Source organism: Pteronotus mesoamericanus, unplaced genomic scaffold, assembly GCF_021234165.1.
Source record: "Pteronotus mesoamericanus isolate MK-2021 breed Mesoamerican mustached bat unplaced genomic scaffold, CSHL_Meso_final scaffold_85, whole genome shotgun sequence".
Classification (NCBI taxonomy): domain Eukaryota; kingdom Metazoa; phylum Chordata; class Mammalia; order Chiroptera; family Mormoopidae; genus Pteronotus; species Pteronotus mesoamericanus.
The window spans coordinates 47,958,961-47,979,419 of NW_026555329.1; the positions used below are offsets into that span (position 1 = coordinate 47,958,961).

Below are 20,459 nucleotides of genomic sequence, written 5' to 3' on the forward strand. Positions count from 1 at the left end.
CCTTGGGAAGTGACCTGAAGGAATAGTCAGGGAGATCCTGGTGCTGACTCCTTTCCCATAAGACAAAAGTCATCTTGCTTAGGCAGGACACTCCCCCGAGTGGCAGCAGTGTGAAAGGACACAATAACCACACTCCCAGGAGGCTCAGCCCCAGCCTGGTATTGGGCAAGCCCAACTGCCGAGTACAGAGCAGCAGTCACAGACAGTAGGTCCCTGACTATAGGCTGGTTTATAGACCCTTGAGAAAAGTCTGAAGGCAGAAGCATTAGGGAGAGAACTGAGGGAGTCCCCAATTTGAGGAGAGAAAGGGTCTCATGGGTCCAGGAGGTACAGAGGACCCCACTCAAGAAGGACTCAAGGAGGTCCACTTCAAGACACATCATCATTAAAATGGCAACAATCAAAGACAAAGAGAGAATCCTCAAGGCAGCAAGGGAGAAGGAGAAAGTAACATACAAAGGGGCCCTGATATGCCTAGGAGCTGACTTCTCAACAGAAACACTACAAGCCAGAAGGAAATGGCAACAAATATTCCAAGTAATGAAAAGCAAGGGCCTACAGCCAAGGCTGCTCTACCCAGCAAGGCTCTCAATTAAAATAGAAGGGGAAATAAGGAGTTTCACAGACCAAAGAATGCTAAAAGAATATATACCTCCACCAAACCAGCACTGCAAGATACAAAAGGGACTGCTTTGGGAAGATGAAGAAAAAGAGTGAGGAAGAGAGGATCACAGGTAAAAAGGGAAAAATGAATAAGTACCTATCAATAATAACTTTAAATGTAAATGGATCAAATGCCTCAATCAAACGATGTAGGATACTGAATAGATAAGGAAACTTGAGCCACACATATACTGCCTGCAAGAGATCAACCTCAGAACAAAGGACCTACACAGACTGAAATTAAAGGAATGGAAAAAAATATTCCAAGGAAATGGACAGGAACAAAAAGCAGGGGTAGCAATATTTATATCAGACAAAATAGATTTCAAAACAAAGGATTTAAAAAGAGACCCGGAAGGACACTTTATGCTACTCAAAGGCAGAATCCATCAAGAAGACATAAACATTGTAAACATATTTACACCCAACATAGGAGCACCCAAACACATAAGGAAAATCTTGGAGGACTTCAAGAAAGATATAGACAGTAATCCACTGATATTAGGGGATTTTAACACCCCATTATCAAAACTGGATAGGTCCTCCAAGAAAAACATCAATATGAATATTGTGGAACTGACTGACGCATTAGATCAAAAGACTTAACTGACATAGACAGAACCTTTCATCCCAAAGAAACAAAATACACATTCTTTTCAAATGCACACAAAATATTTTCAAAGATAGACCACATGATAGGACAGAAAACAAGCCTCAACAAATTCAGGAAAACCAAAATCATAACAAGCATTTTCTCAGATCAGAAGGGTCTGAAACTGGAAACCAACTTCAAGGAAAAAACTCAAAAATGTTCAAACTCATGGAGACTGAGTAACAGGCTACAAAACAATGTATAGGTCAATCATGAGATAAAAAAAAGAAGTTGCAAAGTTTCTGGAAACAAATGAAAATGAACACACAATAGTCAAAACCCTATGCAACAGTGACAGCAGTCCTGAGAGGGAAGTTCATAGCAATACAGGCCTACCTCAAAAAGATAGAAATATTTCATATAAACTACCTAACCCTTCAGCTTCCAGAACTGGAGAAACAACAACAAACAAAGACCAGAGCAAGTAGAAGAAATGGTATAATCAAGATCAGAATAGAATTGAATGACATAGAGACTACAGGAACAATTCAAAAGATCAACCAATCCAGGAGGTGGTTCTTTAAAAAAATAAACAAAATCGACAAGCCTTTAAGCAGACTCATCAAAAAAAAAAAAAAAAAAAAAAAAGAAAGAAAGAAAGAAAGAAAAGAAAGGAAAAAGAAAAGAAAAGAAAAGAAAGAAAGAAAAAGGAAGGCCCAAATATTATCAGAAATGAAAGAGGAAAGGTAACAACTGATACCACAGAAATGCAAAGGATTTTAAGAAATTACTATGAACATGTATATGCCACGAAATTTGAAAACCTTCATGAAATCAACAGATTTCTAGAAAAATATAACCTTCCAACACTGAATGAAGAAAAGCAGAAAATCTGAACAGACCATTAACGGCTGGTGAAACTGAAGCAGTAATCAAAAAACTCTGAGCACACAAAAGCCCTGGAACAGACAATTTCACAGGAGATTTTTACAAAACATTTAAGGAAGAGCTGACCCCTGTGCTTCTGGGAGAATTCCAAAAATAACTAAGGAGAGGGAAGACTCCCAAACTCTTTTTATGAAACTAGCATCATCTTAATCTCAAAACCAGATAAAGACACTACTAAGAAAGAAAACTACAGGCCAATGTCACTGATTAACATAGATGCTAAAATCCTCAACAAAATATTGGGAAATTGCATCCAGTAATACATTAAAAAGATCATCCACCATGATCAAGTGGGATTCATCCCAGGCATGCAAGAATGTTTCAATATTCACAAATCGATAAACAATATATCTCATAAGCAAAAGTAAATACAAAAACCACATGATCATAGCATTAGATGTGGATAAAGCATTTGAGAAGGTACATCAGCATTTTGTGGTAAAACTCTCAGCAAAGTGAGAATAAAGGAGGCATACATCAATATATAAAGGCCATATATGAAAAACCTACAGCCAACTTCATACTCAATGGACAAAAACTAAAATCTTTCCAATTAAGATCAAGAAAAAGTCAAGGATGTCCACTTTCACCAATTCTGTTCAACATAATATTGGAAGTCCTACCAAGGTTATCTGACAAGAAAAAGAAATAAAAGGTATCCAGTTTGGAAAGGAAGAAGTGAACTCTCATTGTTTGCAGATGACAAGATATGCACATAGAAAAGACTCCACCAAAAACTACTTGACCTAATAAGTCAATTTGGCAAAACAGCAGGATACAAAGTTAATATTCAGAAATCAAATGTATTTTTACACCAAAAATAAATATCAGAAATCAGGAAAAAAAATTGCCTTTGGTATAGCAACAAGAAAAATTAAGTAGGAGTATACTTAAGGAGGTAAAATACCTGTACACAGAAAACTATACAACACTGAAGAAAGAAATTTAGGAAAAGAGAAATAAATGGAAGCATATACTCTGTTCATGGACTGGAAGAATTAACATCATCAAAATATCCTCAGTCCCCAAAGCAATTTATAGATTTAATGCAATCCCTATTGAAATGATGTATTTCACAGACAGAAAAAAACACTTCAAAAATGTATGTTACCATAAACAATCCCGAATAGCCACAGCAATTTTCAGAAAGAAAAGTAGGAGGGATCACAATACCTGACTTCAAACTATATTACAAGGCCATTCTAATCAAAACATTCTGGGACTGGCATAAGAACAGTCACATAGATCAGTGGAACAGAACAGAGAGCCCAGAAAAAAACCTATGTCTCTATGGTCATTAAGTATTCAACAAAGGGTCCAGAAGCATAAAATTGAGTAAAAATAACTTCTTCAACAAATGATATTCCAGAGAGATGGACAGCTGCATGAAAAAAATTGAAATTCAACCACCAACTTATACCATGCACAAAAATGAACACAAGATGTATAAAAGACTTAAATGTAAGCTGTGACACCATAAAAATCCTAGAGGAGGTGCTCTCTGCCAGAGACAGGTGGCTGGGGATGCAAAGAGACATATAAAGGGCCAATGCAAAAATTTGCAGTGGCAGCCGCCCTCCTTGATCTCTGGGTAGAGGTGGCAGCAGAGTGGGCTGGTGGCTGGGAAAATATTGGTGAGAAAGACTTTGTGAAGAGAACTGAGATGGTGGCCGGAGAAACCCCAGTGATACTCACCTCCCACTCTGCAGCTACCAGCTCACTCAGGCATAAGGGAATGATTTAACCTGCCTTTTGTTCCCTCCGCACACAGCTTGTGCGTGTGTGAGCTAGGGGGGCTAAGTCCAGACAAGCTGGATGAAATAGAGGATCCCTGGCCAAAGGGGTCACAGAACTGCACAGAGACCTCTGAGGAGAGACGAGACGGAGGCGTTGGGGAAAGAACTGGAATGGGAACCAGGGAATCCCAACTCCTTCTCCTTTCCCTAGTCTCCATTGGACCCAGGCAGGCCACGCCCCAAAGAGCCAAAAGCTGAAAAGCACACAATAGACAGCCCAAAACAACCCAGTGCAGGTGTGCACACACATGCCAAGTGGCAGGCGAGGATTGGCCAGCGCATGTGTGGACCTGCAACTGAGTGGGCTGGCGAGGGCTCCCCCAGGTTGGCACCAACGCGGCCTGCGAGGGAGTGCACTAATTGGCGAGGGCAGGTGTAAACAGGCACCCACACGGGCTTGCGACTGCAGAGCGGTCTGAAGAAATAGTGGATCCAGGGAGGAAGGGGTCACAGAGCTTCCCAGAGATGCTGGAGGAGAAACTGGAGACAGGATTAACCGGAGAGTCCTGGAGCTCACTTCCTTCCATTTCTGTAGTCTTAATACTGCACGGACAGGCGATGCCCCCAAAGAGTGAAAAGCGGGGAAAGCACACCATAGAAGACCCTAAACTGACCAATTCTGGGGAGCCTACCAGGCATGGGTGCTAGACGAGTGCACGAGGTCAGGCGAATAAGCGCCCAGGAGGGTGGGGGATCCTGCTGGACCAGGAAGTGTGCTCAAGGACCTGGCCAGAGAGTGCAGAGCGATCCTCAGAAATAGTGGATTCCTGGCCGAAGGGGTCACAGAGCTGCCCAAGGCAAGAGTCAGACACAGACAATAGACTCCAGGAAAGCTCAAACAAATGAACCAAGGTCATATAGGGTCAACAACTGACATCATCAGAGGCAGGCCGAGAAAGTAAAGTAAATGGAAAAATAAATAAACAAACAATCAAACAAACAAACCCACCTACTACCATAGAAGTTTAACCCACAAAGTCAGGTAATCTAGAGGGATTGATTGAAACAGAAGCAAAAATACATAATTACTTAACAGAATCTCACAAAAATGTGAAGAAAAAGAAGTTCCCTCCAAATGAGTGAAAGGGGGACTCCCCTCAGACAGAGCAAAATGAAATAGAGTCAAGGGAACTATCAGATATTGAATTCAAAACAATGTCTCTAAGGAAGCTCAAGGAGCTCTGTCAGGTCAAAGAGAAACATGAGAAACTGCAGAGAAACTATCAGGATCTTACAGCAAACTATATCAACCTAGAAAAGGACATAGAAACTATCAAGAAGACACAAGAAGATATGAAGAATACCATTTCTGAATTGAAGAACACAGTAGAAGGAATCCAAAGCAGGCTGGATGAAGCCGAGGATCGAATCAGTGAGATGGAGAATAAGGTAGAAAGAAGCTCCCAGAAAGAACATGAAATGGCAAAAAGACTCAAAAAGAAGGAAAAAGCATTTAGGAAAATGCAGGACAACATGAAACGCAATAATATCCACATAATAGGGACACCAGAAGGAGAAGAAGAGGAGCAAGGAATAGAGAACCTCCTCGAAAAAGTAATGATAGAAAATTTCCCCAATTTGAGGAGAGAAAGGATCTCATGGATCCAGGAAGTACAGAGGACCCCAATGAAGAGGGACCTAAGGAGGTCCATTCCAAGACACATCATCATTAAAATGGCAACAATCAAAGACAAAGAGAGAATCCTCAAGGCAGCAAGGGAGAAGGAGAAAGTAACATACAAAGGGGTCCCGATACAGCTAAGACCTGACTTCTCAACAAAAACACTAAAAGCCAGATGGGAATGGCAACAAATATTCCAAGTCCTGAAAAGCAAGGGCTTACAACCAAGGTTGTTCTACCCAGCAAGGCTCTCAATTAAATTAGAAGGGGAAATAAGGAGTTTCCCAGACAAAAGAAGTCTAAAGGAATACATCTCTACTAAACCAGCACTATAAGATAGGGTAACGGACCGGTTTCAGAAGATGAAGGAAAAGAGTGAGAAAGAGAAAAACACAGGTACAAAGAGAAAAAATGAATAAGTTTCTATCAGTAATATCTCTCAATGTGAATGGACTAAATGCCCCAATCGAAAGACACAGGATAGCTGAATGGATAAGAAAACATGACCCACACATATGGTGCCTACAAGAGACCCACCTGAGAGCAAAAGACCTACACAGATCGAAAGTAAAGGGATGGAAAAAAAATATTCCAAGCAAATGGGCAAGAGAAGAAGGCAGGAGTTGCAATACTTATATGAGAGAAAATAGATTTCAAAACAAAGGCCATAAAAAGAGACCCACAGGCGCACTTTATCATACTTAAAGGAAGAATCTATCAAGAACACATGAACATTGTAAACTTATGGTCCCAATATAGGAGCACCCAAGTATATAAGGAAAATCTTGGACAACTTCAAAAAAGATACAGACAGCAACACACTGATAGCAGGGGATTTTAACACCCCACTGTCAAAAATGGGCAGATCTTCCAAACAAAACATCAATAAGGATATTGTGGAGCCGAATGACGTACTGAATCAAGTAGACTTAACTGACATATAGAGAACCTTACATCCCAAAGAAGAAAAATATACACTCTTTTCAAGTGCTCATGGGAGTTTTTCAAAGATAGACCACATGATAGGACAAAAAGCAAACCTCAGCATATTCAGAAAAACTGAAATAATACAAAACTTTTTCTTGGACCACAAGGGCTTGAAGCTGCAAATCAATCACAATGAGACACTTAAAAAACTTGCAAACTCATGGAGACTGTACAGTAGACCATTAAACAGTGAATGGGTCAATAATGAGATAAAAGAACTAAAAAAATTCCTGGAAACAAATGAATATGAACATATAATAGTCTAAAACCTATGAGAGGGGGGGAAAGATGGCGGAGGAGTGAAAGGGAGTCACGCTGACCTCCTCCCAAAACCAAACTGGAATTGCAACTAAATAATGGAGTAATCACCTGGAAAGCAGTGGAGCGATAGTGGGAGAGGAGCCTTGGTGCCGCGGACAGTGGATTCTACTCTCACACATCCCAACGGGTGAGAATTGCAGTGGAGGCTCGAGAGGGTGGGCTGGGTGCCTACGAGCACTGACACGAGAGGAACATTGAAATGGCCAGTTAGCTTCCTCGAAGAAGAACGGGGTCTGAATCATAAACAGGAACCCCTAAACTACAGCAGCTAAAACCAAGAAAATACAGACAAAATGCAACCCCAAAAAGCTTAGGGGCGCTCTCTGCCAGAGACAGGTGGCTGGGGATGCAAAAAGACATTTAAAGGGCAAACGCAAAAGTTGCAGTGGCAGCCACCCTCCTTGATCGCTGGGTAGAGGCGGCAGCAGGGTGGGCTGGTGCCTGGGAAAGACTGGTGAGGAAAACTTTGTGAAGAGAACTGACACAGCTGGTGGAGCCCGGGTGATAACGCACTTCCCACTCTGCAGCTACCATCTCGCTCAGGCATAAGGGAATCAATTAACCTGCCTTTTGTGCGCTCTGCACACAGCTTGTACGATGTGAGCTACAGGGCTGAGTGCAGACTGGCTGGGAGAGCCTTGAGGAGAGACTGGAGACAGAGGCGCTGGGGAAAGAACAGGAGGAGGAACCGGGGAGTCCCGACTCCCTCCCCCTTCAGTAGTCTCCATTGTGGGCTGGAAAGACGCGACCCCAAAGAGGCAGAAGCGGGGCGCGCATGAACCAGACTGCCTGCGATTGAAACGCAGTCCGCACAGGGGTTGGATCCTTCTCCGAAGGGGTCACAGAACTGCCCAGAGGCCCCTGAGGGGAGACTAGAAACGGAGGCATTGGGGAAAGAACGGGAGGAGGAACCGGGGAGTCCCAACTCCTTCTCCTTGCTGTAGTCTCCATTGCGCGGGAAGAGGCCACACCCCAAAGAGCCAAAAGCTGAAAAGCAAACATAGACACCCAAAACACCCAGAGCAGGCGTGCACACTTGCGCCGAGTGACTGGCAAGGGTTGGTGAGAGTGTGTGTGACCCACGCGGGCTGGTGAACGCTTGCACCTCCCGGAAAGGCCTCACACAGACTGGCACCCATACGGCCTGCGAGGGATTGCACAGAGGGGCAAGGGCAGGTGTAAATTGACCTACCCGCCGCGATTGCGGAGCAGCCCACAAAATAAGTAGAGCTGCCCAGAGTCGCTGGAGGGGAGACCAGAAACAGGATTAACCGGAGAGTCCTAGAGCTGATTTCCTCCCATTTCCGTAGTCCCCATTTGGCGAGGGCAAGCAACGCACCCAAAGAGCCAAAAGCGGGGAAAACACACAATAGAAGACCCTAAACTGAAAAGTGCCGTGAAGCTCGTGTGCCAGGGAGGCCAGATGAGTACGGGAGGTCGCGAATAAGCCCGCTGGTCTGGGGCAAACACATGCGAGCCCAAGCAGGTGGGGGACACTGCCGCGCTGGGAATGCGCTCAAGGAGCTCTCGTGAGAGTGCAGAGAGATCCCAAAACATAGCCCAGCCCTGACCGAAGGGGTCACAGAGCTGCTCCACGCAGGAGTCAGGCACAGGCATTAGACTCCTGAAAGGCTCAAACAAACAACCCGAGGCCCTATAGGGTCAACAACTGACATCATCAGAGGCAAGCCCAGAAAGAAACGTAAAGGACAAAAATACTTAACAGACTCTCACAAATATGGGAAGAAAAAGAAGTTCCCCCCAAATGAGTGGAAAAGGGGACTCCCCACAGAGAGAGCTAAATGAAATAGAGGCAAGGGAACTATCAGATATGGAATTCAAAACAATGGTTCTAAGGAAGCTCAATGACCTCAGCCAGCTCAAAGAGAACTATGAGAAACTGCAGAGAAACTATCAGGATCTTACAGCAAACTATATCAGCCTGGAAAAGGACATAGAAACGATCAAGAAGACACAAGAGGATATGAAGAATACCATTTCTGAATTGAAGAACACAGTAGAAGGAATCCAAAGCAGGCTGGATGAAGCCGAGGATCGAATCAGTGAGCTGGAGGACAAGGTAGAAAAAAGCTCCCAGAAAGAACAAGAAATGGAAAAACGGCTCAAAAAGAATGAAGAAGCATTTAGGGAAATGCAGGACAACCTGAAACGCAGTAATATCCATATGATGGGGATACCAGAAGGAGAAGAAGAGGAGCAAGGAATAGAGAAGCTCCTCGAAAAAGTAATGATGGAAAATTTCCCTAATTTGAGGAGAGAAAGGCTCTCGTGGATCCAGGAGGCACAGAGGACCGCACTCAAGAGGGACCCAAGGAGGTCCACTCCAAGTCACATCATCATTAAAATGGCAAATGTCAAAGACAAAGAGAGAATATTTAAGGCAGCAAGGGAGAAGGAGAAAGTAACATACAAGGGGGCCCCGATACGCCTAGGAGCTGACTTCTCAACAGAAACACTACAAGCCAGAAGGGAATGGCAACAAATATTCCAAGCCATGAGAAGCAAGGGCCTACAGCCAAGGCTGCTCTACCCAGCTAGGCTCTCCATTAAAATAGAAGGAGAAATACGGAGTTTCCCAGACAAAAGAAGACTAAAAGAATACATCTTTACCAAACCAGCACTCCAAGATATGCTAAGGGGACTGGTTTAAGCAGATGAAGGAAAAGAATGAGACAGAGAGGAACACAAGTACAAAGAGAAAAGATGAGTAAGTTTCTATCAGTAATATCTCTCAATGTGAATGGACTAAATGCCCCAATCAAAAGACACAGGGTAGCTGAATGGATAAGAAAACATGACCCACACATATGCTGCCTACAAGAGACCCACCTCAGAGCAAAAGACCTACACAGATTGAAAGAAAAGGGATGGAAAATAATATTCCAAGCAAATGGACATGAGAAAAAGGTTGGCGTTGCCATACTTGCATCAGACAAAGTAGATTTCAAAACAAAGGCCATAAAGAGAGACCCAGAGGGGCACTTATCATACTTAAAGGAAGAATCTATCAAGAAGACATCAACACTGCAAACTTATATGCTCCCAATATAGGAGCCCCCAAGTTTATAAGGAAATTGTTGGATTACCTCAAAAAATATATAGACAGCAACACACTGATAGTAGGGGATTTCAACACCCCACTGTCAAAAATGGACTGATCTTCCAAACAAAACATTAATAAACATATTGTGGTGCTGAATGTCAAACTGAATCAAAGAGGCTTAACTGACATATATAGAACCTTACATCCCAAAGAATAAAAATACACATTCTTTTCAAATGCTCATGGCAATTTTTCAAAGATAGACCACATGATAGGACACAAAGCAAGCCTCAGTAAATTCAGGAAAATTGAAATAATACCAAACTTTTTCTCAGACCACAAGGCCTTGAAATTCGAAATCAACCTCAAAGAAAAACTTCAAAAACTTGCAAACTCATAGAGACTGAACAGTACTCTATTAAACAATGAATGGGTCAATAATGAGATAAGAGAAGAAATCAAAAAATTTCTGGAAACAAATGAAAATGAACCGACAACTGTCCAAAACCTATGGGACACAGCAAAGGCGGTCCTGAGAGGGAAGTTCATAGCAATACAGGCCTACCTAAAAAAGATAGAAACATTTCAAATAAAAGACCTAACACTACAACTTCAAGAACTGGAGAAACAACAACAAATAAATCCCATAGCAAGTACATGGAAGGAAATAGTCAAGATTAGAGCAGAACTGAATGACATAGAGAAAAAGAACAATTCAGAGGATGAACCAATCCAGAAGCTAGTTCTTTGAAAAGATTAATAAAGTTGACAAGCCTTTAAGCAGACTCAGCAAGAAAAAAAGGGAGAGGACCCTAATTAATAATATCAGAAATGAAAGAGGAGAAATAACAACTGATACCACAGAAATACAAATGATCATCAGAAACTATTATGAACAATTATATGCCAAGAAATTTGAAAATCTGGATGAAATGGACAAATTTTTAGAAAAGTGTAATCTTCCAACACTGAAGGAGGAAGAAACAGAAAGCTTGAACAGACCGATAACAGCTGGGGTAATTGACGCAGTAATCAAGAAACTCCCGGAACACAAAAGCCCAGGGCCAGATGGTTTCACAGGAGAATTTTATAAAACATTTAAGGAAGAGCTAACCCCTGTCCTTCTCAGACTAATCCAAAAAATCCAAGAGCAGGGAAGACTCCCAGACTCTTTCTATGAGGCCATCATCACCCTGATCCCAAAACCAGATAAAGACCCTACAAAGAAAGAAAACTACAGGCCAATTTCGCTGATGAACATAGATACTAAAATCCTCAACAACATATTGGCAAACCGCATCGAGCAATACATTCAAAAGATTATCCACCACGATCAAGTGGGATTCATCCCAGGGATGCAGGGATCGTTCAATATACACCAATCAGTAAACGTGATACATCACATAAATAAAAGACAAAAACCACATGATCATCTCGATAGATGCAGAAAAAGCATTTGACAAGGTACAGCACCCATTTATGATCAAAACACTCAGCAAAATGGGAATAAATGGGGCATTCCTTAACGTAATAAAGGCCATATATGAAACACCTACAGCCAATATCATACTCAATGGGCAAAAACTGAAAGCTTTCCCACTAAGATCGGGAACACGACAAGGATGTCCGCTCTCACCGCTTCTTTTCAACATCGTATTGGAAGTCCTAGCCACAGTGGTCAGACAAGAAAAAAGAAGTAAAAGGTATCCAATAAGAAAGAAGGAAGTAAAATTATTGTTTGCAGATGACATGCTAGTGCACATAGAAAACCCTGTAAACTCCACCAAATATCTCAACCTCATAATTGAATTTGGCAAAACAACAGGATACTAAGTCAATATTCAGAAATCAAAGGCATTTTTGTACATCAGCAATGCAATAGAAGAAGAAGAAATCCGAGAAAAAATAGCATTCGATATAGAAGAAGAAAAATGAAGTACCTAGGAATAAATTTAACCAAGTAGGTAAAAGACCTGTACACAGAAAACTATACAACATTGAAGAAATAAATTAAGGAAGACACAAATAAATGAAAGCATATACTGTGCTCATGGTTTGAAATAATTAATATCATAAAAATGTCCATACTATCCAAAGCAATTTATAGATTCAATGCAATCCCTATTAAGATACCAATGACGTATTTCACAGAAATAGAACAGACATTTCAAAAATTTATATGGAACCATAAAGGACCCCAAATAGCCTCAGCAATATTTAGAAAGAAACACAAAGTAGGATGGATCACAATACCAGACATCAAACTATACTACAAAGCCACTATACTCAAAACAATCTGGTACTGGCACAAGAACAGACCCATAGACCAATGGAACAGAATAAAAGGCCCAGAAATAAACCCAGGTCTATATGGGCATCCAATATTTGACAAAGGGGGGCAGAAGCATAAAATGGAGCCATAATAGCCTCTTCAACAAATGCTGTTGGGAGAGCTGGATGGCTACATGCGAAAAATTGAAATTGGATCACCAGCTGACACCATACACAAAAATAAACTCAAGACTGATAAAAGACTTAAATATAAGCCGCAACACCATAAAAGTCCTAGAAGAGAACATTGGCAAGAAACTCTCAGATATCTCACGCAGCTATTTTTTCACTGATATGTCTCCTAAAGCACGGGACATAAAGGAAAGAATAAACAAGTGGGATCTCATCAAAATAAAACCTTCTGCATGGCTAAAGACAACATCAGCAAAATGAAAAGGGAGCCAACCATATGGGAAAATATATTTGATAATGATACATCAGATGGCGGTTTAAGCTCCAAAATATGTGTAGAACTCACTCGACTCCACTCCAAGAAGACAAATGATTCAATCAAAAAATGGGCAACAGACCTGGGCAGACGCTTTTCCAAGGAGGAGATACAGAGGGCCCAGAGACATTTGAAAGGATGCTCGGCATCACTAGCCATCAGAGAAATGCCGATGAAAACCACGATAAGGTACCACCCCACACCGGTCAGAATGGCCATGATAAACAGATCAACAAACAACAGGTGCTGGCGAGGCTGTGGAGAAAAGGGAACCCTAGTCCACTGTTGGTGGGAATGCAGACTGGTCCAGCCACTGTGGAAAGCAGTGTGGAATTTCCTCAAAAAGCTGAAAGTGGAACTGTCTTTTGATCCAGTGATTCCCCTGCCGGGACTATACCCTAAGAATCCCAGAACTCCAATTCAAAAGAACCTATGCACCCCAATGTTCATAGCACGATTTACAATAGCCAAGTGTTGGAAGCAACGTAAATGCCCACCAGTAGATGATTGGATCAAAAAATTTGGTACATTCACAAAATGGAATACTACGCAGCAGAAAGAAGAAAAGAACTACTAAACTTTGCGACTGTATGGATGGAACTAGAGAGCATTATGCTAAGCGACATAAGCCAGGGGTCAAAAAACAAATATCATATGATCTCACCTATAAGTGGAACGTAACCAACACTACAAAGATGCAAGGAAAATAAGACCAGCAACATTGAAAGGAAAAAATACCAACAGAGACAAGAGGGAAGGAGGGAGCGGGGACAGGGGTAAAGGAAGAGAAGTGGAAAGTCAAGGAACATATAGTAAGGTCTCATGGAGCAAACCAAATGGAAAGGTTTGGGCAGGGGAAGCGGCAAGGCAAAGTGTTGGGGGCAAGGCAGAGACAAATATATTTGAAAAAAATAAATAAATAATTTAAAAAATCTAAAAAAATATGTCCTAGAGGAGAATACAGGCAGGAAACTCTTCAGGTATTCTATACATCAATATTTTCACCAATATGTCCCATAGAGTAAGGGGCATAAGGGAAAAAATAAACAAATATGATGTCATAAAAAAGTAGCTTCTGCATGGCTAAAGAAAACACCTGCAAAATGAAAATGAAGTCAATTGTATGGGAAAATATATTTGCCAATGGTACCTCAGACAGGGGTTTGATCTCCAAAGTATTTAAAGAACTCACATGACTCTACTCCAGGAAAACAAATAGACCAATCAAAAAATGGTCCAAGCACCTGAACAGATCCTTTTCCAAGGAAGACATACACAGGGCCCAGAGACATATGAAAGGTTGCTCATCATCACTAGCCATCAGAGAAATGCAAATTAAAACCACAATGAGATACCACTTCACACCAGTCTGAATGGCCATCATAAATAAATCAACAAACAACAGATCCTGGCGAGGTTGTTGAGAAATGGGAACCTTACTACATTGTTGGTGACAATGTAGACTGGTGCAGCCTCTGTGGCAACAGCTTGAAATTACTTCTGAAATCTAAAAATGGAAGTACCTTTTCACCCAGTGATTCCACTGCTGAGATTATACCCTAAGAATCCCAAAACACCAATTCAAAAGAACCTATGCACCCCAATGTTCATAGCAGCACAATTTACAATAGCCAAGTGCTGGAAGCAACCTAAGTTCCCATCAGTTAATGAATGGATCAAAAAACTATGGACAGACAATTCTTGAAAAAAGTACATACAGATGGTTAATAGACATATGAAAAGATAATCCACATTACTAATCATTGGGGGAATGCAAAATAAAACCGTTATAAGTTATCACCTCACCCCTTTAGGATGGCTATTATTAATAAGTCAACAGACAACAAGTTTGGTGAGGATGCAGACAAAAACGAACCCTCATGTGCTGTTGTTGGGGATGCATGTTGGTGTAGCCACTGTGGAAAACAATACAGAGTTTTCTCAAGAAATTTAAAACAAAACTGCCTCATGACCATGATTCCATTCCTTCAAATATGTTAGAAATCAGAAATCGATTCAAAACAATATGTGCACCCTTATGTTTGCTTCAGCACTGTTTACAATAGCCAAAATTTGACAGAATTCCAAGTGCCCTCAGTAGATGAGTGGGGGAAAAAAAGCTTTGGTACATTTATACAATGGAATTCTACTCAACCATAAAAAATAATAAGTCTTACCTATTGCAACAGCATTGATAGATCTAGAAGGAATTAGACTAATGAAATGAGCCAATGAGAGAAAAATAAACACCATATAATTTCATATGTGGAATCTAATGAATAAAATAAACAACCAAATAGATACATACTCATAGATAGAGAACAGACTGACAGCTCTCAGAGGGGAGAGAGTTTGGGGGCTGTGTGAAATAAGTGAGGGAAATGAAAAAAAAAAGAAGAAACTCATGGAAAGATACAAGAGCATGTCATTACTAGAGGCAAAGTAGAACAGGAACAGGTAGAAGATGGTAAAGGTGGCGATAAATGGTGACAGAAGGTGATTTGACTTTGGTGAACACAAAATACAACGTACACATGATGTATTATAATATTGTATACTTGAAACCTATGTAATTTATTAACCCATGTGACTCCAGTACATTCAATAAAATAAAAGTTATATAAGGGACTAAGACATGACAATTTTTTCAAATTTAAAAACATGTCCTATACCAGTGAATTGAGGAAAGCAGTTCACCTAATTAACTAAATGCAGCTTGGCCACAGATGTTGTCTTTTATAAACAAAATGCCAGAAAGTAATGGACTCAGAGCATTATCATGTAGTCATCATCATCATCTTCTTCATCACTGATATTCACTGAGCACCTAGTTGAACTTTAAGCACTTTTGTTTAAGTATCCCCCATCTTATTAAGTAGGTATTATTGTTGGCCCTATTTTACACAGAAAGGCCAAGTGGTACAGGGAGTTTGACTTGCTCATTTTCTCACATATTATCAAAAATGTAGCTAAAATTCAAAACCAAACAGCGTGATTCCCCAAGGACATACCTTTGCTGTTTAGAGAAAAAGAAAAGACAAATTGAAATGTGAAGAGTTTATTATTGATGTGTACCTGTGTTTAGAAAATATGCCTGTCTTCCTTGTGCTCTAATAACTTCTCATAGTCTTTTTCCTAATCCCCAAGTTTTAATCACAATGAATTATATAACAAAATTACATAAGACATACACTATTCGTAGGCATCAAACTCTCTAAAACTTTAGAACTAATGGTTTAAAAGAAATAAACTCTTGTGATAACCTATAATACAGAAGTCTAAATAATGGTTTTTACTTGGTTAAAAAATGCTAAGACCAAAACAGTTTTTTATGATGCATTTTAGAAAGAAGTCAGGCCTGTCCATGAGGCCATTGGTTGACTATCATTGTCAGTTGGGACCTGCCTGTCTCATGGGAATTTCCACAAAGTCCTTGGCTTAAATTCAACTCCAACAACAATCCCCAATTTGTGGTGCATTTAAGAAAAAAGTTTATTCAATGCAAATAGCTCAATTGTGATACAGCCCAGCTGTGGAATAAACCAATTGTAATACAGCACAGCTGTAAATACAGCATGACTATGGAATAGCTCAATTGTGATATAACATGGCTTTGAAAAGAGCACAGTCATGGGGAAACCCTGAAGTGAGGAAGCCCTGGGGCCAGATCCCTAGTGTACAGTATAGCTTTGCTCTTCTCGATATTTGATCTGCTCTGCTCCCTACTGGTCTGTTCTGCACTGATCTGCTCCAATCTGCTCCAATCTGCTCCAGAGAGAAAACTTGGGCATTTCAGCTCTAGGTGGGGAAATGCAGTTTTCATTCTTTGGTAGAAAGGAAAAGGTGTGCTCTCAGAGCAGGAGAGGAGTTTACTTATATAAACAGAAGTCCTTGTGCCATCCCATCCCTGAATGATTTGTCTTAATTAGAATGAGGACTCCAAATCCTCACAGTTTGGTCCAAAGGCACTGTTTTTATTGGTCAAAATGGAGCTTCTCTGATTGGTCAGTGAAGGAGCTAATGGGGATAGAGCTGAGGGGCAGCTTCCAGTGGGTGGAGAAAGCCTCAGTCTTATTGGCTGGAATAGGATGCCAAGAACCCTTTTATAAGGGATGGTTCAGTTGGCAGGAACAGTGTAGGCAGGCAGTTCAGTGTAGGAGAAGGCAGGCAGCTTAGTGCAAGTTTCTTCCTGAACTGCAGTTTGTAGGAGTGACCCCTGTATGGAAATTACTGTGTTGGTTTTTTGTTTTTTGTTTTTTGTTTTTTTGTTTTTTTTCTTTCAGTTCAAGGCCAATTTGAGATGGGGAGCCATTGTTAGTAATTATCTGCTTTCTCAGGGCTCACAGGAGAAAGTAGATTGCAGTTCCTTAGGCTGTCCTCTCTGGCCCTAGCTATTTCTTCTTGTGTTATACCTTACTTCTCAGCCCCATTTTATTTTTGTCTTTCAGCTGAAACTAAGATCTGCTTCAAATACTACCATGGAGTGAGTGGAGCCCTGCGAGCTACCACCCCAAGTGTCACGATCAAAAACTCAGCATCTCCTGTAAGTCTCATTCCTTCCTCTTTAGTCAAACCTAACTCCATGATTCTTTACTTATTCCTTTTTTTCCTTTTGTGTGTGTGCATGTGTGTATACATGCACACATATGGAGACATATTGAGAGATTGTGAATAGACAGACACATCCCAAAATAATAAAGAGGAATGAGATCTGAAAGGAACCTTATTAAAATGCATATCACTTTTTGTTAGAGAAATGTCAAGCTTCAGTAGATAGCCAGATGTTTCTAACAAAGTCATGCTTAATAACAATGAATAAATCTTTCTTTGGAACACATTTTTAAATGTTCTGATTTCAAATATTTATACTGTTATATGTTTTAATTTCTTTTTAGGCTTATAACTAAATCACTAATTTTAGTACTATAATGATAAAATAGTAAGCCTAAAAAAGACTAGAGTCTCTGATCTTCTTTTCTTTCTGTGAATAAGGAAACTGCTCAAATATCTTAAGTAATGTACTTCAGGTCACACAGCTAGCTAGTTGCTGATCAGGGTTTTAAATCATGTCTTTTGTTCCCTATCCTGTGGCTTTGATCATTCCTATGGTAATAGTACCTTTTCCTAAATTACAGTCTAGTGCTTTTTACCTTAGTTCTTAATACATATAATCAGGCTAGCTGAAATTTACTTATAAATGGCATTTCTATTCTTTTCATATAAGTTAAAAATTACTGAATAGGAGAAACTGAACAAAAACCAGTGAGAACTTTGTCATGCCAATGTAGGCTACTTTTTTTTTTTCTTATGAGGAAAGGGGAAAAGTACTTGAAATGAAATATAAATGACTCAGAAAGTACTTTCGCTCTAAAAGACACCATTTTGTTGTTTTACAAATCAGTTTATCCTTGTGCTGAAGATGAGCAAGTTGAGTCCTTGGTGACAATAGTGAGATTATCAGGCAAGATCTACCTCCATCCTGAGAAGTAGAGCAGAACTGGATGCTGACCTGGGGCAGAACATAGTGGGTGGTGGGGAAGAGGTGTTAGGACTTACTTTGAGGGGACATGCAGTGGAAAAGGAAGGGAGGACATTAGGGACCACATGCACTTTTGACTGCTGTACCATTTTCTGCACACTAGCCATTTAAATTGGAACATGATGTCTGTAATGTATTGGCAGGGATAGGAATTAAAGTGTGGAAAATTACCAGACTCATTTTGCCAGTCACATTATACCATCCTTAAAAGAAGGTGCCTGGAAAAGTCAAAGAGATCCTGATACATGTTGCCAATTGTGAAGGTATGGGGGTCAGTTAAACCATTGCGGCATGGCTGGAGCTGACACTGAAGTAAACCAGAGGTGAGGTGGACAAAGCAGTAAGGCATTAAACAAGAGCAGACAAGAAAGGAGGCTGGAAGTGGAGTTGAACTGATTTAGGAAAAACCTTTCAGATGTAGGCTTGGCTAGCTTTTGCTAGGGAAGCAAGTCATGTGACGAGGGGCTGCTGAAGCCATGAACAAAGGTTTGCGTCTGAGAAGAGGAAACATCACACCAGGTACATCAATCATATTAGGGAGACTGCATTGATTATGGGTCAGCCCTCACTCTACTCATTTTTGTATCCCACGTGTACTGCCATTGCTTGTATTTAAAACTCAGACATCTTGAAACACTTTGACGTGTTGCTTTTGTGCTGATTATCATCTCCATAATGGTTTTTTCACATTAATCAGTAGATACTTCATTTGACACTTTGATGAACATTCCACTTTTGCTGCTTCTTAATCTTCAGGCATATAAGAGCACAATAATAAAGCACATGTGAGACCAGGGACAGAGACAGAGTAATCACCCTATTTCCTCATTGGAGATGAGCACTAAGAGTCATGTGGCAGAAGGAATCATGCATTTTTCTTCAAGACAGTATTTTAATGTGCAATTGGGTTTCATAATAGTTAAACATTTAGTGGCCCTTACTGTTCTATGTCATGGTCCACTTTTCAAAGGAGATTTACTTGTATTATTCTAGTTGATTTACATGTCATTTTTGAGATGACCAATAAGTATCATTTTGATTAAGTAACTATTTGGCTATATGGCGATGGAGATGAATCAAATTTAGCTTATACTTTTTTGCAACTCAGTTCAGCTGCTAGTATAAACTAGGAAACTTCTGGGTTAAATAAGCCTGTGCAGTTTGATCTGGGACTTAAGCACACTGTTTCTAGGGGAAATGCTATTCAAGTGTCCTAAAATGATTTTGTAAATAAATTTGAACATTTTTTTAATTGAGGATTGCTGGTGCTGCAGTTAACTCTCATGAAGCTTTTGGTTGTCTGTGGACATTATAATATGTTTCAAAAGTATTGAGTGAGTTTATGACTATATGCTAAAAATGTAATTTTTGAAAGGAGGGACAAAACTGATGAACAAAATAGAAAAAGAGTGCTGGACATATGGAACAGACTGACAGCTGTTAGAGAATAGAGGGGAGAGAGGGACTGGATGAAAGAAGGTGAAAGGACTGGCTAAAGAACATATATACATAACTCATAGATACAGACAATGGTGTGGTCATGGCCAGAGGGGAGGTGGGTGCAGGGGCTAGGTAGAGGCAGGCAAAGTTGGGGGAATGGGAACATTTGTAATAGTGTCAACAATGAAAACAATTTTTTAAAAGATATCAAATGCTCCCTTAGCATAACCAGTTCTTTAATACTTTGAGTATAACAGGTTATCAATATGTATTAGTTCTTTTTCTCATGTCCTCATTCTACCTTATTCTTTGTTCCACTGACATCTGTTGAGGTCCCTGTTATAAAAAATGGTTGTCATTTATTCTCGTCTTTCTAGGATGTTTATTTTTTAGTTTTTTAAAAATTACAGATAGGTATATTTTACTAGACAAAACACCAAATGACATCTTTAACATCAGACTGTTTAGTTTCTTCATTTCACTTGGTATATAAAAAAAATATTGTCACCATCTTCCCGTGACTAACATTTTCCCATGTAATCCTGTTATTATCTATACTTTGTTGGAGCTGGTCATGTATTTTTAAAATTTCAGGTCAAATACTCTTCACTCTCATTATGACTGTCGGAAACCACAGACTCTATAATTAATGTATGTTTCCCCTTCTATAAAGCACAAACATTTATTTCTTGGCAGTAATGATCATATT

General features: G+C 40.2%; 1 protein-coding gene across 1 annotated transcript in view; it reads left to right on the plus strand.

Moving 5' to 3' along the window:
• The window catches only part of HECW1 (HECT, C2 and WW domain containing E3 ubiquitin protein ligase 1), a 681,615-nt gene that overhangs the window by 154,672 nt on the left and 506,484 nt on the right, over window positions 1–20,459 (plus strand). The window contains exon 3 of the mRNA XM_054564310.1: window positions 17,220–17,314. Coding sequence (XP_054420285.1) covers window positions 17,220–17,314 — 95 coding nt within the window. The remainder of the gene's footprint in view (window positions 1–17,219; window positions 17,315–20,459) is intronic.